Genomic DNA, 17334 nt, shown 5'->3' on the forward strand with positions numbered 1-17334 from the left:
AGGCCCATTGGTCTCTCACTGTTAACTGATGTGGATCTATGTATCACTCAAAGAACTATTAGGTACCCATATTGCATTTGTGATATGATGATGCCGAGGATCTACTGCATATCACCCAAAGGAGGCAATATACCCTTGTAGACCTTCACTTCTAGCCAATGCCTAACACTCCCCCATGTCACAGTAAATCACACACATTCTGGCATTCACTGAAATCAGTGACACATTATGTCTTATTCATTACATGTATGATGAAGGAGATGGCATTCCTCAAGATCACTGAGACAACACATTGTTACTAAGAGACATGCTTAGGCTGGATTCTTTCTACATGTACTCCTGTGCAAGATGTGGCAGCAAAGCAGCAACAATACACGATTGTGTAAACAATGTAACAAGGCTAGGACAGAAACACTTTGCATGCATTTCTATCAATGTTAATTCCTGAGTATGAACCATATTAGAGCTGCATGCAGTCACTTCAGAGCATATCACTGGAAAAGACATGGATGTATGACTTTGAAAACACTTCTTTCATCACCAGATTTCAGTTCCAAAGTTACCTTGAGTGCATATTATGAGAATAGTGAGTTTTAAATATTGTTTCACCAAAATATCGTAGCCAGAATATCGACTACCAAAATATGTGAAGGAAAGTATATATAGGTAAGTAAAGATTTACTATATTTATCGCCACATGTATGTACCTTGATAATAAATATATATTCAAGGTACATAGATATTAAGTTAAGATATATAAATAGAAAACGTGCATATATATATATTCACTGAAAAAACCATAGGTTTCAGGAGTTATATAGTTAGGAATTAGCTTTTACAAAACCTTTGAAATTCACTCAAAAAACTATAAGTTTTAGTGGTGTTATAGTTAGCTGGACATTGTACTCATACAAAACCATTGAAATTGCTCCTATATAGTTAGTTGTACTAAGTATATATCGCGCACCCGCAATCCACTGCTGATGATGTCACATATTAGATCATTCATGACATGGTCAGTGACATGTGGGTGTGTGTGAGAGGAGTGTGTGTGTGTGTGAGGTGTGTGTGGTGAGTGTGTGTGTGTGTGTGTGTGTGTGTGTGTGTGTGTGTGTGAGGTGTGTGTCAGAGGTGTGTGTATAGAGGACTCAAGGGCAGCTAGGCCTCACTCGAGCCTCTGCATAGTAATGTTCACCAACTGGAACTGAATTGTGGTCCGCTGCCTCTCAAATGTATTTTTGAAAGCAGGATCACCAGACTCTGCAATCAAGCGGGCTGTTAAACTTGAAAAATATCTCCTAGAAAGCAATTGGGAGGGTAAATCACTATACCCTTCCTGGCCCACCACATATTAGGGAAGAGGACAGGTGTGGTATTCAAACCCTCATGTGGCCCCAAAGTCCTCCTTTCACTGAGACTGACTGCTCAATCTTACATTTATCCTTGGGAGAGGAAGGCACAAGAATGCCGCTTAGCCAATGTCTCTCTATCGCTTTGCTGCAGGTGAAATGCAGAAGAACTGGTGTTGTATTAGCAGGATGTGGCAACCCCCACAACTGCAGCACTGTAGGTGAACAGAACCGTTTGGCAGAGGGAACTTTTTCAGGTACCACTGGCTCAACACTGACACGAACCCGTAGTATGCAAGATTGTAAACCATCTGGTGCACGTCTGCATGCCAAGAATCTTGTCTGTGATCAACAGCACCTCGTTACTGCAAAAATCCAAGACTGTCCTTTCCTTTTTATCACAAGGGGGCTCAGATGAGAAACCTCAAGCTTATCTCTATCCAGTGAGGACTGGCTACTTGCCAGACTGAGTGCCCTACACAAAGCTGTTCCCAGTATTTCCCACTAGAACCTGAACATTTACACATCTATATCAGTTTTTAGGAACATCTCACCTTCCGCTCAATGTTGAATTTGCCTGGATTCAGAGCCATGCTGGAGGATCCCTGTGTGAGAACCATTCTCCATATTGAAATCGCTCACCTGACATCTGCGGCCCCTTAGTCTTGCACTACCCTTCACTCTGCCCCAGCATTGCATTATTTCTCTAGTGGATTTTCCTTGGACTTAATTATCATTAACAGGATTCCCAATTGCACAATCAAACTGGATCCAATGCACAGCTCAGAGACACTTCTCAACCTACATTACCACCAATGTCCTGAGATAGTAGGGAAGGGAGTGCACTCATAGGTAGGGAACTGAGAACTGAGGTTATCGTGTGGTTGACCACAAAAATATTTGCTATTGTCTCTCTCCATGATTCAGGAAGTCTCTCTCTCTTGGAGTCAGCATTTACCCAGGAAGATGGTGTGGTGGGCGATTCTTTTTGTACCCAGAAAGTTGTCACTAATTACGATTCCTTTCTTTGCCATACATCTATCTCCAAATAATGGATATTACAAGGTATTGAGCCAGGATTAGGAAATAACATACTGACCCTGTATTACCAGGTCAATTTTCGTATGTCAGGCCAGATTCCAGGTCCTTTTTCAATTCTATTTACCAAGCAAGTGGTAAATGGTATTGGGATAATGCTGTGGGTTGGGAAGATGGGAGGGTTGTGGTGGGGATAGATAGATGTCAGGGGACGGGAGAGAATATGTGATGCCATAGTGCTGGCAAAGGTGGGTGGGGCTGGGGGAACAGCCCATGCCACTCTCTAGTTGTGAATCCACACCTGGTAAAGTTGGGTTTGGCGTTTCGGACCATTTTAGGGTCAGAAACACTGGACCGCTACTAGTTTGGCAGACAGATATTCCTCAGGGGTATCACTCCACTTGCCCCTTAATGATACCTCTAGAGGGATCTCAGGCCCGGCCACTCAGACATTGTGCCTAATTCCTGCAGATTGAATTTGTTGGGATAAATCCTAAATGTGTATAGCACTGAGGACACAATACAATGCATTCACAAACGTGTCATCTCTGACCTCAGTAGGAGATTAATGAGGGTGTTAAATGACTTACCGATACTTTCAGAAATGTCAGTTGACTTGCTACGGATTGACAGTTTTGAGGCTGTAAGGCCATTCATGGTCCTGCATACTGCCTGTTCCTGTCTCCTGGTTTCCAGTTAGCCATGCTAAAACTTTGCTACCGCCTTCAGAATACAATGCTCGACCCATCAACTGGATAGCCTAAAACCTCTCCCCCACAGAAAATAGGAGTGACTGATAATGTGATGATAGACATGCTGAGAGTATTGGCTTTCAATGGCTTGTATAAGGTGATAAAGAGTAAGTGATGCAGGCAAATGATTTTGAGGGGCTATGGTTCCTGTGTCATCATGTTATGTTATGTTATGTTATGTTATATTTATTTTTGTATAGCGCGCGGCTACTCAAAAAGAGTGTCCCGGCGCTTTGAGTAAGGAGGACTACCACACAATAACATAACACAGTTAAAAGAGAAGGAGCAGAAACAAAAAGGGCAGACCAAATGTATGCCGCCTACTGGATAAACAGCCAGGTTTTAAGACCTTTTCTAAAAGCAAGTAGGCTGGTGGCTCCCCGAAGTGTGAGCGGCAGAGAGTTCCACAACTGTGGCGCCAAAAGTGCAAAGGAGCGACCTCCCAGGCGGGCTCTCTTCACTCGCGGGACCACCGCCAAGAACAGGGATTCCGATCTCAGAGAACGAGCTGGGTGGTAGAGTGCAAGTCTCTTTTGGAGATACTTTGCTCCAACCGCATGGAGGGCCTTGTAGGCCAAGGTCAAAGCCTTGAAGGCGATCCGTTTGCGGATTGGAAGCCAGTGCAAAGTCTGCAGCAAGCCTGCTGCGCTGGCACGTCTGTTCAAACCAAAGATAGCTCTAGCAGCCGCATTCTGCACCACTTGAAGCCGCTGTAGCAGATACTCTGGCAGGCCCAAGTAGAGGACGTTGGAATAATCTAGCCTAGAGCCGATCAGGGCCTGCACAGTCAGCTTCCTGTGCTCCTCAGATAAAAGGGGAAGAAACCTCCGCAGCATTTTAAGGAGGCCGAAGCACATGCCCGACACCCCGAGGATCTGAGATTTCAGCGTTAGCCCCTTATCCATCTTGACCCCCAAGTTCTTCGCCATTTGGGATGAACAAGACGGAGGGAACATACTAATGGGCCACCAAGCCTGCCAGTCTGGCTCCGTGACGCACCCAAAGAAGAGTACCTCGGACTTATCGGAATTGCACTTGAGGCTGTTTAGTTGGAACCATTGAAAAACAGCCCCAAGGCAATTCCGGATACTCTCCCCATCAAAGTCTCCTCCTCTCTTACACGAGAAGAGGAGCTGGGTGTCGTCTGCATAGGATACGATCCGGGCCCCAAACGACTCCACCAGCGCCGCCAAAGGGGTCATAAAGATGTTAAAAAGGGTCGGGCTCAGAATAGAGCCCTGTGGGACCCCGACTCCCAGAGGCGGCATCACGGCGGAATCTGGCGAGGCCCAGACCGTTTGCCGGCGGCCAACTAGAAAGGAGGAAAACCAGCTGAGCACCGTCCCCCGCAGTCCTATCTCATAGAGTCTTGCGAGAAGGCCGTCATGGGGGACGGTGTCGAAAGCCGCCGACAAATCCAACAGCACCAGCATGGCTTTGCCCCCCGTGTCCAGAACCCCTTTAATGGTTTCTGATACCTCGAGGAGCGCGGTCTCGGTGCTGAGATTTGGACGGAAGCCAGACTGGGTGGCATGCAGAATCTCATTTGTCTCTAGAAAATTGGAAAGCACCGTTTGAACGTGCTTTTCCACAACTTTCGTGAGAGCCGGCAACAGAGAGATAGGCCTGTAGTTGACTGGGGCCTTTGGGTCCAAACCAGGCTTCTTTAGCAGCGGGATGACCATTGCCTGCTTCCAGGCCTGCGGAACCACTCCCTGGCTTAGCGAGAGATTCAATAACGGGTTCGCCAGCGGATTGATCACCTCGGCAATTTTTGCCAGAAATTTAGCGGGGCACGGGTCCAGCGGCGAGCCCGATTTGAGATTGCCCATAAGTATTAGAGAGGCAGGGGCAGAGATGGGTGGAAACACGCCCAACGTCAAAACTGGCGAGGCCAGAGGGGACAGGTTAGCCTCATGGTTAATCAGCCCCACTGGTACAACCGAAGGAAAGGAGTCCTGTATAAGTTGGATCTTGCTAGTAAAAAAATTAGCCAGATCCAAAGCCCAGGAATCGGCTGGCCTCTCATCCGAGGTATTAGACAGTGAGGATGTAAATTCTCTCACAATGGAGAAAATCTCCTTACAGGAGTTGGAGGCGGCCTCTATCCTCCCTGCCAAATAGGCTTTTTTTCCCAAACGGATGTCCCGGTGGTAGGCCTTAACCGCCGTCTTATACGTCAGCTTAGCCCCTGTGTCGTATTTGCCCGCCAGGCTCTTTCGGCCACCTTACACTGCTGCCGCGTAGCGGACAGTGCTGCGGTGAACCAAGGAGCGGAGACCCGTTTCGGTGTAAAGCGGGGGGACAGTTCCGGGGCAAGATCGTTTAGCCTGTCTACCAGCCACGCATGCAAGGACTCCAAATCCTTCTCTAAGTCGCCTGAGAGGGGGCAGGGGTGATCCAAGGCAGCCTGGGCCAGCATCGCAGGGGTCACTCGATGGTAGGCCCTATAGACTCGACCCTGCTGCTGTGATAAAGCAACAGCCGCTTTAACTGTGCCTTTGATTGAAAATTTTGCAAGCAGATGGTCTGACCACAGTACCGGGATGATCTCTATCACCTCAAGAGGGGATGACGAGAAGACCTGGTCAAGAGTATGCCCCTTGTCGTGCGTAGGCCCCTGCAAATAAGGAATCAGTCCCAGCGGGGCCATAGCCTCTGAAAGTTTGGTAGCTGCAGGGTCCGACGGATCATCCATCCGGAAGTTGAAATCCCTGGCCACAATGCAATGTTTCGCTTTCAGGGCCAGTCCCAGCAGCACGGAATCAAGATCTTCGAAGAACGTACCAGATGGACCAGGCGGTCTATAGACCAACAATCCCTTGACTGATTGGTGCGGTGCCAGGGTGATAGAGAAAGCAAGGGTCTCAGAACCGCGGATGTCATCCACTGGCAAGATAGCACAAGGCGTGCCCTTCTTCACCATGTAAGTTGAAATCAGTGTTACGGACTTGCTTGACTGGAAGTGCAAACACTTGCTCTTCGAATTCACATGGATATTCCTCAGCTACCACCCATTGGCCACCAAGCTTCAATTAACCCAGCACCAGATAATCACAAGAGAGGTTTCCAATGTAAGCCATATACAAACATGTATTTATCTCATGAGAACCAGGACACAATCTACAGCAACTTGAATGTCAGTACCAATTATGAATGTGTATGCCCAGTTTCACACTCAACAGAGCCTCCACAGTAAAAGACACACAAACATTGGATTGGCACAAAGCAATCTGGACACAATCACAGCTCTAACCAGAGGTCTTGTCTCAGATGTATCAGGAAAATGCAGTACATTCAGTATATGCAATATGTATTAACTAATTCAAGTTGGAAATGACATAATCTTTGACTGCCTCTGTGATCTTGTTTTTCACAGCGTGCCAGGTCAGTCCAGCTTTACCCATCATCTCAGGACACGCAAAGGGTTCTGGGCAGTGAACAGCTAACCCAAACTAGTAACATCTCTGAACTATTCTTGTCTAAATTGCTTTCCTTTATTCAATGAAATAAGGTCCACAAACTGTTTTGCTCACACTGTGGGCCATAACCAGTGCTTACATTGAGCTGATGGTTGCTGGTGAGGGCCACAGCACTTATTTTTGGGGACCATCGCGTATTTTTTCCGCATCAGACATTGACCAAGAGCAAGGGAGAGAAAAACACATACAGAGGAAAAAAGCAGGAAGAGAAAGACAGGAAGCTGTAGGAACATGCATGAGTGAGACAGGGCAAGGAGTTTCTAGGGAGTGGATCGAAGAAGTGTGAGGTCAATTCAAGACTAGGCAGCCCTAGTATTTGGTGAGCCAACATTTAAAAGTAGCACCCGTAGGTTTCTGAGCAGAACTTGAGGCACCGGCAATCATTTCCATTACAAATTAAGCACTAGCCATGACCTCTCTTCTGCACTTGCAAAGCCAATTAACCATCATCACCAGGTAAAATACTATCCAACATATATGCTATGACCACCTTAGCAAATTGCAGCATTTAGATATTGAAGAGCGGTGGTAACACAACTGTGAGATACCACAGCTCAAAAAATAATGGCTAGGAGAAAAAAGCCTGAGTTTTATTTGACAGACAAGGCTTTCCAAGAATGATGCAAGCCAATACTTGATTACACCTCTCAACCCCTATTTTCTATTCTGTCAAAAGGTACTTCTGGTCCATTGAGTCAGAGACATCAGACAGGTTCTGATGTCCTTGATCACTGGCCTACAAGAACTTGTTCTGGATTTGAACTAGGACCGTAGTCATAAAGAACTCTAACTTGGTTTGGTCAAGCAGTGCCTCCTCCAATTCCAAAAAGCTTTTGCAATGAACCCATTCTATGACTTTTGCTATGGTCAGCCAGTTCAAAATATGCCTAAGCTGTGCTCAGTGTCTAAGTGCCAAGGTAGGCTTTTTTAATAGATGCCTCACAGTAGCATTTTTAGACATTAGTGCTTCCTTTTCTTCCTGGAGGCCCTGATTCACAACATTGTAAATCACAGTTCTAACTGCAAGAGAGTTCTTTTTAAAATAGAGGTGAGGCAAGGATATAATGGAAATCCTGAGCACCCTAAGTTGCCCTCTACTCTGCTGTTTTGGCATCTGTGATTAGCTGAAATTCTTTGTATTTCATAAAACTATTTTACTAGAGTTTGCGTTGTGACAAATAATTATCAGGATGTAGATATTGAATTGTTTGGTGGGCATGAGGCTCAATCAGCTACTGCAGTGAACACATATTTAGCTGAGATTTGAATAATTTCAGTAGGAGCACTGTATTTACTAACAGCCACAATTACATTTGGATTGCACTATCAGGTAAATGAAAAGGTCATATCCAGACTGGATTCTTGCAACAGTAAATCAAAAATCATGGACACCCCTCCACTGAAAGACATGAAAACACACACCACCTTGCTATCAATTTTTGTTTTAGGTGGAATTGATGTTCACAGAGTTGAAGACTGAATTTGGTATTATAAGAACTAAGTTTGAAATCTGTACCTATACTGTTGGCCATATACATGTTCGGCTGCACAGATATGGCAACAGACTCGCTGAGATTGAACAAAGAATATCAAAAACCTAAAGATTGTTCTAAGCTAATAACACCTGTGGTATAGAGATCAGAAAACATGCTGAGGAAGTCCCTCCCAAAATAGGCGAATAAGAGCCACCGATGTTAGATCAGTGGGTGCATAAGGTGAATTTCTGTGACCTGTAAAATAAAATAATTTGTGAAATAGCTAATGTCTGGCTTATTACACAGGAGACTCCTTTCTTCGCAATGGAGTGTGGTCTTTGATCCTTCGTTTTTAGAAGGGTTTTTGATCAGTATCCCCTTCCCAGTGAGATTACTCTATTATAAAGTCTGGAACATGATTCTTAGGGTATGCCATGGAGATTGACCTACTGCCACTTTGAAGAGCATGGACTCTGATACTCTACAACTAAGGCCCCGTCGGCACGCACATTCTCCTTCAAAGCGAAAAGATTTTTGCTTGAGCACTGGTGGAGTACACAATTTGATGAAAAGCTGCGTTTGCTCAACTTCTTAACTGCTACAAGAAAATACATAGATAAAAATGTGTTAAGCACAAAATCTGTGTTCTGAAAAAAGTGGAACACTTGCTTCCTGTTATAGGCCCACCGTCTTTGAGAAGTATCATGGCAGCAGGTTTTAGCTCAGTAGCTTTCTTGTCTTCCACCAAATGTGTATCCCGCAATTTTGCATTTGTGGCCAATTACAATTGTTAAGGGATTAATGTGCTACTAGTAATTTCAGGAAGTCAGTGTTGTTTGGGAGTTTGTTTTTATGTTGGTTATTGTGGTGTGTTTCCTCTGACAAATGCAGTTTGGTGCATGAAACGCACCTCTAGGAAAAATATAATTTAAGTAAGGTAAATGGTTTGTATTCCCAGCAGATTTTGGCATTTATGGCTGTAAATTCCTTTGAAATTAGCACTGAGCTGCCCTTATCTTGATTTTGTCATCTCGCCTAGTCAGTATGTTTTCTGCACAGGATCCTTATGTCCGAAGATCTTTGGCAGTCTGTATGGTATTGTAAGCAAGGTGTTCACCAACCCCCTTACTTGAGTTTAAGTTAATTGAAAAAGTTACACCTGTTAATGTGGGTACCATCCCCATGTCTGGGCCATGAGCATAGTATCTTTTTGTGATACTTGATTATTGAGGGCCTCATTCGGAGTGCCCAGGTAACTCTGCCCTGCAGGAGTAATCGATACAATGGGCACCTGTAAAGAGTCACTGCGGATTACTTGGAGTGTCCCAATGGAAATGATGAATTAATGGAGGAATCAATAACTCCAGGTCCTATTTCTACTGTAATTCCTCATTACCCCTGGAGTTTCACCTGGAGATCTGGGCTGCTGAAATTTCCGGGTGAAACAAAATTGATCTGTGGTGTTTCTGAAGATCTCATCATTCTGAAAGGGCTAGTACCTGCTTTTTGTCTCCCTTTCGGAATTTTGAGAGAAATCATAAATGAGGCCTTCCAAATGTGGAGCTGTGCAAAAACATTGATTGCCTTGTTTCCGATTCTTTCTACAGCTGACTCTTAATTGCTTGTATCTGGAACCCTGCGGACAGGATTTCTTGCAGTGTACTTTGTATAGGGGCAAGAAATTGATGTATGAAAAGGCGCCTTAGCCTTCTGCAGATGACTTAGTCAATCATCAACACAATGCACAATTTAGTGACGCGCATACAATAAAGATTCTCCAACATGAATCTTCGTGAAAAGGTAAGCCATGATGCATTCCCTTTACATTCTAAAACATGAATGCCAGATTAAAACAAGAGAAATGTAAGACGAAATCATGTATTCTTCTTTTCCTGGACTTCACTTACTTTTCTCCCCAGAGTCCCTTACTACACTTTTCACCATTGTAGTTCCTGTTTTGTTTCCGCAGGGTTATTTACTATTGGTCTGGTTGAAAATCTACACAATAACTGTTACTTTGTACAGGAGATAAAGACAGCCTTTCCCTTCATCTCCATGGTACGTTACCATTGGTCTGCTCCTCCACCCATTTGTTAATGCCCTGGCGTTCTACATCGAAGGCACCAATAAAGTCAGCAGCCGATAACTCCGCGCCATATAATTTCAGAGATGAAGCCAAATATTCCTGAAGAAAGACAACAGAAACATTAGTTATTCCAATCCACAGTAAGCACAAAGAAAACAGTTCACAGACAGTGGGTGTGTCAGAAATAGAGTAGTCAGGAACTAAATGTATCAAGCCATAGCTTTTACTAATCGTATTCTTTTTATTAGGCTACATACAGCTAAAAATTCTGGAAGTAATGTTTAGTCACTTTTACACCCCTGGTTAAGCGTGCGATATCCAAAAGACATAAATTCTATCTTTTCCTTTCATTAAGGCTTGATTTAACAACAAAATCCCAAATTGTTTGCAGATGTAGGATGCTTTTGGAGAACATACATCCTTGGAGAAAAGTGACTATATGTGTATGTGTTCCTAAGTAGTGAACAGCTGGTTTTGCTTCATTGGGACTTTGAATACTATTGCACTTGATAATTCTCTTCTTTCAGATGTAGCTCAGTTTTGATACACTGGAGACAAGAGACCTTATTCAGAGTTTGTCGATAGGGTACTTTGTCAAACCCATCGCCTCATTTTGACGTTCCACCAAGCTCTACATATGACCCTAGCACTATATTCTCAAGGAGAAATGACTGGCAATATATTGATGAGAACATGGGGCATGCAAGAGGCCTATCTATTCCTAAGTCTTACCTTACTCTAAGATCCTCCAGTGACAAACTATGCTTCTGACGATCCCTCAAGGTTTGATTGAAGATTTGTAAACTCATAGTCCATCACGGCAAAGGATTAGCTGTCCTGCAGCATGAGGACCCATATCAAATGAAAAAGCTTAATGACTGATAAGATTATTGAGGGCTTTAGTAAACAAAGAGTACCACAACACCTTGTCTGTCGCCTCTTCATTGTGCGCTCACCAGTCTCAGTGTTTGACTTTGTAGGAGTTCCACGCTGCAAGTAAAGTGTTTCTAGTCTTAAAATGACTTGTTCCCTGGTATTAACGAACCGGTAGCTTAAATGTCTTAGATTGCCACAGACTGCTGCAAATTTCCCTGTTCCGGCACTTCTTGCCTACCACCAGCATCTATACCAGAGGGTCTTCCATTCCTAGAAAACTAGTATTGAGATTTCCAATGTGCTGCAACCTGCCAAGTAGGAAGAAACAATGGATCTGCTAGCCTCTTTCTTTTCATCTGTGAGAAACTAAAAATGTCAGAAACGTCGGGCACATCCAGATTCACAGACGCCTTCATGATTTACCATATTTGGTGCAGTTTAGATGCCCCAATTCTCAATTTTCTTTTTTTGCAAAATCCCCAACATTTCAGAAATAGGCACAGCCCTGAGTAACAAAATCCACGAAGAATTGCCCTGATGCAAATGAGGGGATGCTTTACTATATCATTGTTACACCAGGCATCTTTTGTAGTAGTCAAGTGCTCGGGTGCAAGAATCAAAAGCCTGCAGCATTCAAGGCAGGGCATGAGCAAAGATAATTCGTTTAGCTTTGCCCAGTGGCACCTGAGAAATGCTATCAGCCCCACAAAGATGTTCTAGGCATTTTAGGATTGGCTTCTTTTCGGCCATTAAACTTTGACCATGCCTGAAAAAGAGCAGTTCAGAAAACAGAAGTGAGATTCAAGCTCGGCATTAGTACTTTGATTGAAAATCAGCAGGAATATAATTGAACCTGGCTTTGGTCCCCAGAATATTCCATGCCCAGTCGGGCGGCATCTCTTTCAGGTTCCTAGAGGTATAGGCCTGGAATGCGCTCCCTGTGTCACTGAGATCAGTGACAGACTTAGCCATATTTAGGAAACTCCTTAAAACCTGGCTATTCAGTCAATGAACAATCACCCCTTTGCAGCATCCCTTAGCGGCATCTTGTCGCGTTAGCATGGGGGATGTCAGTGAGGTTGCAGAGAAAGCCTTCTGAAGTGCCGGGACACTCTTGTTTAGTAACTGTGATCTATATAAATGCCTTAATTCATTCATTCATATTGGCATAAACAGTTGCCTTATTTTTTATTGAAAATATTTTCTCATTTTTACTACATAAAATAGTTACAAAGGGCATGCATCCTGAATGCTTGCGCTGAAGAATTATTTCCACAGACATAATTCTGCAAAATTAAGTGACCAATCTGGATTAGTTATGTTACGTGATTTACTTCAAGGTTGATCAAACTATAGAAAACAATATTCAAAGAGATCAGTTCAGGCCTTAAGTTACAATGCATTGTAATTCGGCAGCATGCCTCCCAAAACACCTAAGACCAGATAATAACTGATTTTTGAGCAAGACATAAACTCAGCTGTCATGTGAACTTACTGGAAGGAAGGCGTAGGTCTTTTCTCCAAAGAGGCGATTGGCCAGATTCAAATGGTAGGAGGCTCCCGCCTTGTTAATATCTGTTGATAGAGCCTGAAAGCCTGGATGAAGATCTTCAACGCCATCAAAGTGAAGAGTCTGAATCGAAAATAGATATAGGATTATAGAGCGTCATTTGCTTTTTGAGGTGCATTTCATAGTATACTACTACTGTACAAACAGACATCAAAGCTGCAGACACATTTCTCATTACGCGGGGCCCTGAGTGGTATCCCGTGGGTTAGGATGGGGGAGCCCTGTGGCCCATTCTCTCTCGTCCATTGTTCCCTTGCCCAGGATTACCGAGTCTGAAAATACTGGATCCAGTAATCCCAGGCCTGCAATCATTGGACACAGACCTGTGGGCGGTGCTGCGGGGGCTGCAGCAGGCTACTGCAACCCACCCACCCAGCTGCATCATTACGAGGGAAGATGCAAATGCTCCATCCAAGCTCTACACTCATCTGCTCTACCCTCCACCAACCTCTCATAATATGGGCCAAAACACAGACTCAGCATCCATTTACATCCTGCTCAAAGCAAGTGGTATATGAATGAGGATTTAAGCTCATTCTTTTCTGAAGAATGGAGTAAAACACATAGAGTTTGACTCAGAGTATTTGCGGATTAGTGTTCCCCATTACAGGGGAAATAACTCTTAATTCCCATATTTTGCTGAAGGATATTGTCAGGAATTGGTGATTTCGGCCCATGGTATCCTCACACCAAATAAGGAGGCCCAATGGAATAAACAGTTCAACATTTGCAGCCTGCAACATTATTGCAATTACAAGACAAGAAATCACAATCTGACACAAATATCAAATCCGGAACTTTCAAATAACAAGAGGATACTTAAATAAATAAATAAAGAGTTTAATGAATATCAATACAGAACCTTTACTTCAACAGAATATCTAGCTTTTTGTTTTCAATACATTTCAACAGATTATTCTGGTGCGTCTAAAAGCTAATTTTGAGAGAACTCCTATACAGCTCTGTGTAGGTGGTTTCAGTACAAAGTTCAGTGTAATGTGTATGCTTCAGGTTTCTCTAATGGGACTTCTTCAAACAGTTCCTCCTATGTCAAGGCAAAAGCTATAAATCAAGTGATGATTAGTATTACAATGATAAGGATACACTATGTCTCTTAGCAACGCTATAATTAACAGCAGGACTATAAATAACAGCAGGGAGTAGCAGATCCTTGTCTCAAGGTCTGAGTACAAATTAACCTCAGTGGTTAAACTTTACCTAACTGAAAAGCACTTCAAGTTAGAATAGTTCATAGCTAGAAATGCAATGCAGGACATGCATTTATTTTACCTATAAATTCATGGTATCTTCAAGAAACAAGTGTTTAGTGATTGGAATTTGTACTAGAATTGTTAAACTTGCAAGGCTCAGACACCTTTTTAATGTTAGATAGTTGTAAATCGCACATTGTAGATCAAATCATATATTTGGAATCCTTGCCCCGTCATCGAGCTGGGTCGCGAGTTTGTATAAGCGAATCTGTAGGTTTTGTGGGCTTTCCTGCCTAGAACTGATGTTGGCAGGGATCTTTAAACATATAACAGTTTGACCTATCATACATTGAGAAGAGTCTGGTAAGCGGAGAATTGTTCCAAGGAGGATTTAGGCATACGCTGGTATGTTTTGCAGGAATCTGTGGCTGTAGTATTTCTTTTTCTGAGGTTCAAGGAGGAAGCAATCTGTGTCACGCTATACTTTTTGAAAGAGGCCAAGTAGTTCATGGGTACCCAGGTATATACTGCACACTTTGAACCTTAGTTGATTTTGATTATGTTGTGGAGATGAGGGACAACTTACAGGAGCCCTGGGCAGAATCACTAGAGTGGGGAATATTATAAAATGTGTGGCAGCTCGGTTTTGGGTGTTCATACTCAACTGGCTGCAGAAGTTGACTTCTTTTTCAGCCCTTGGTCAACCAGACAACTGATGACCATTCAGAAAAAGGAAAAAATCCTGACTCTAGATATGAATTTATAAATCTGAAAAATGTCAACATTCCCAGAGTTGCTCAAGGTTTTAAGGCAGACAGACGGAGCCACAGGCTGATTGGTCACATAAAGAGTCAAAGGGAAATGCTTACAGTTAGAGGGAAGCATTAAGATGTCAGAATTGTCAGTTTACTACGGGCATAGCGGGGAAAGGTGGGAGCTTTGTTATGGATATGTTATGAGGATCTTTTTTACCATGCAGTAGTAATTATCCAATGAACATGAAGCAAAAACCTTCTGTCCTGAATTCAACATGTATGCACTCACATTAACTTACACCTAAACTAAAGGCATCCAAAAATAATAAGCTGACACGAACAAAAACCAATATGATTTTTTTTATGGAGGTGCTTGATGTTCCTGCAGCATTTGTGATATTTTGTAGCAGGGTTTTGGGTTCAACCAATCATAATAAAGGCTGGTGACAACTTGAGAAAAATAAGTATTGATAAAATGAATTCATCAAATGTGGCCATGATATAACCCAACCGAGGTACAAAATTCCTATCTATGCCTGTGATAGAAACTCAATTGTTATGTTTTCAGAAATGTGGAAGCTTTGGATCAGGAGTGGAGCTAGTGGCAAACAAGCTTTTATTACATATGAAACAGCGAAATAATTGAGAAAGTTCTCTGGATCCAGTGAAAGACGCTGAGCTAGGAAATAAGTGTGCATTCATTTGAACATCCTGGGTTTGAGACAGCCACAATGGTATAAGTTGATAATACCGATTGGCGGTTGATGCATTTTTTTGACATAGTGGTGGAGAGATGCGACTCCGGGCTCTTGAAAATGTCTTTCCCTTGGAAAGTTGTCCCTAGAAATAGAGAAACCCTAGGTAATGATCTTCTTACAAGATACAACTTTCTGATTACCTCAAATACGAAAACTCTCGATGAGAAAACAAACAAAAAATATTTTCCAGATAGTCCAATCCCTGGTTCTACACTAATGAATGACAAAAAAATTCTCATTTACAACCTTAAAACCAAAAAACTAGCTATCTGAAATGTTCTGAACGAAGTGAACTCTGAAAGAAATAATCGCCATAAAAATAAAACATAAAAACCTCAGACATGACATAATGCCATCCTTCTCATATCAATGATGCAGTCAACGATCCAAGTTCACAATTGTCACTCTAAAAATTCTTCTCTATAATGGCCTTACACAATCTACCAAAGATATTAAACAAATTTAATTTCACCCTCATATTCTATACCATTCAGTTCAACTATCTAAATCCTTAAAAATAGGTAATTGTGCTTATAAAGGTTTTGCTGCCTTGAACAAAATCCGAGTCCCAACAAGCTGTTCTTTCCATTAGTCCTCTAAACATTTGCAGGCCCTTTTTCATTTAAAGAAGTCACCCAAGATCGCAAAAGAAACCAAATGTAGAGCACCACATAATTCCTAACACATTCTTGATGAGCTGGTGATGTATATGCACATCACAAACATCATCAAGTAGAACCAGGGCTGTAACAACGTTTGCAAACATTGAAATCTGAATTCAGATACTCCTGCAGTACTGAGACAACTGCCATCTGAATCCTTCCTCAATGACTACAAACAAAGTGTGATAGACTATATCATTATTTAAGCTTTCTAAGCATCTGAGATAGATATATATATATATATATATATAAATATCGCCCAATTCAATCCCCTATCGAATGAGATTGTACCAAAGAGCCCGCTGATTTATTGACTCAATTAATTGAGGGACCGATCACAATGTGCACACTCCACAAGCTTTTGTGTACTCCTAGAAACCAACTTAATTTTGCAATGGGCCCTCCAAGGGCTCATATTACCCTTCTTACTGTTGACTACTTTTAACATTAAATTAGCAGTTGCTCAGCTAGCCAAATAGGCTGTAATAAACATCAATACGCATAATTGCATAACATTATCAACCCGGCTCCACTTTCTGATTTAAACCCTTTGCACTATTTGTTAAGCACAATTGTTAACTGAAATGTGAGGTTATGTGTTCATTCACCATCTGTACAATGCTCTGAAACAGACATAGGGTAATTCCACACTGTATAGAACTAAGATAAGTAAACATAAAAATAAATACATAAAATATCTCAAACAATTAACTAGAAGGCTGTATTTCCTACACCTTTCATGAGACTTACTAAGGGCAATACTGGATCACTCTTTCTGACCAATTACAATGCCACTTTTTAGGATTCTGAATTCTTCAATCAAGGAAAAATGTCCACCTTCACGCGAAAAGACAGATCAATCTGGCTCCTTCTGGAAAGCTTCCTATCCAAGGAAAAGCCCAAACTGTATTGAATTAAAATTGCTAATCCAAACTCCATTAATCAGACTTCAGACTGGCTACACACATGCTTCAACTGTGGGCACTGTCTACTGAAGCGCCTTGCAGATTTCTCTACCTCCCTTGAAAGTTAGGGAGGAGAGAAATGCATGCTACAAGTCATCCATAATTCTCTATCAGTACTTCTGTTGAAAGAGCTCTGTAAATAGGTACAAAACTATTATAGGTATTGTAGTAAATCCCCCCTTCTCTGCATGGCCACACTGGGCATTTAACCTTTCGCTGGACCCTATGTTTTTTGCTGGCTCTAGAACTCTGTGCACTTTACCCTTGCTAACCAGGAGTGTCTGCGCTCCCTTTTTAACAGTGGTTAAATTGGCTCATTCCTGATTGGCAGTTTTCACTTACCTGTACGTCCCTA

The 17334-nt window shown here is 42.6% G+C and overlaps 1 protein-coding gene across 1 annotated transcript in view; it reads right to left on the minus strand.

Moving 5' to 3' along the window:
- The window catches only part of LOC144829160 (leukocyte elastase inhibitor-like), a 76220-nt gene that overhangs the window by 18129 nt on the left and 40757 nt on the right, over positions 1-17334 (minus strand). Inside the window, exons 3-4 of the mRNA XM_078688017.1 lie at positions 12554-12691; positions 10164-10281 (exon numbers count right to left, since the gene is read on the minus strand). Of these exons, the coding sequence (XP_078544143.1) occupies positions 10164-10281; positions 12554-12691 (256 nt within the window). The remainder of the gene's footprint in view (positions 1-10163; positions 10282-12553; positions 12692-17334) is intronic.

Source organism: Lissotriton helveticus, chromosome 4_1, assembly GCF_964261635.1.
Source record: "Lissotriton helveticus chromosome 4_1, aLisHel1.1, whole genome shotgun sequence".
NCBI lineage: Eukaryota > Metazoa > Chordata > Amphibia > Caudata > Salamandridae > Lissotriton > Lissotriton helveticus.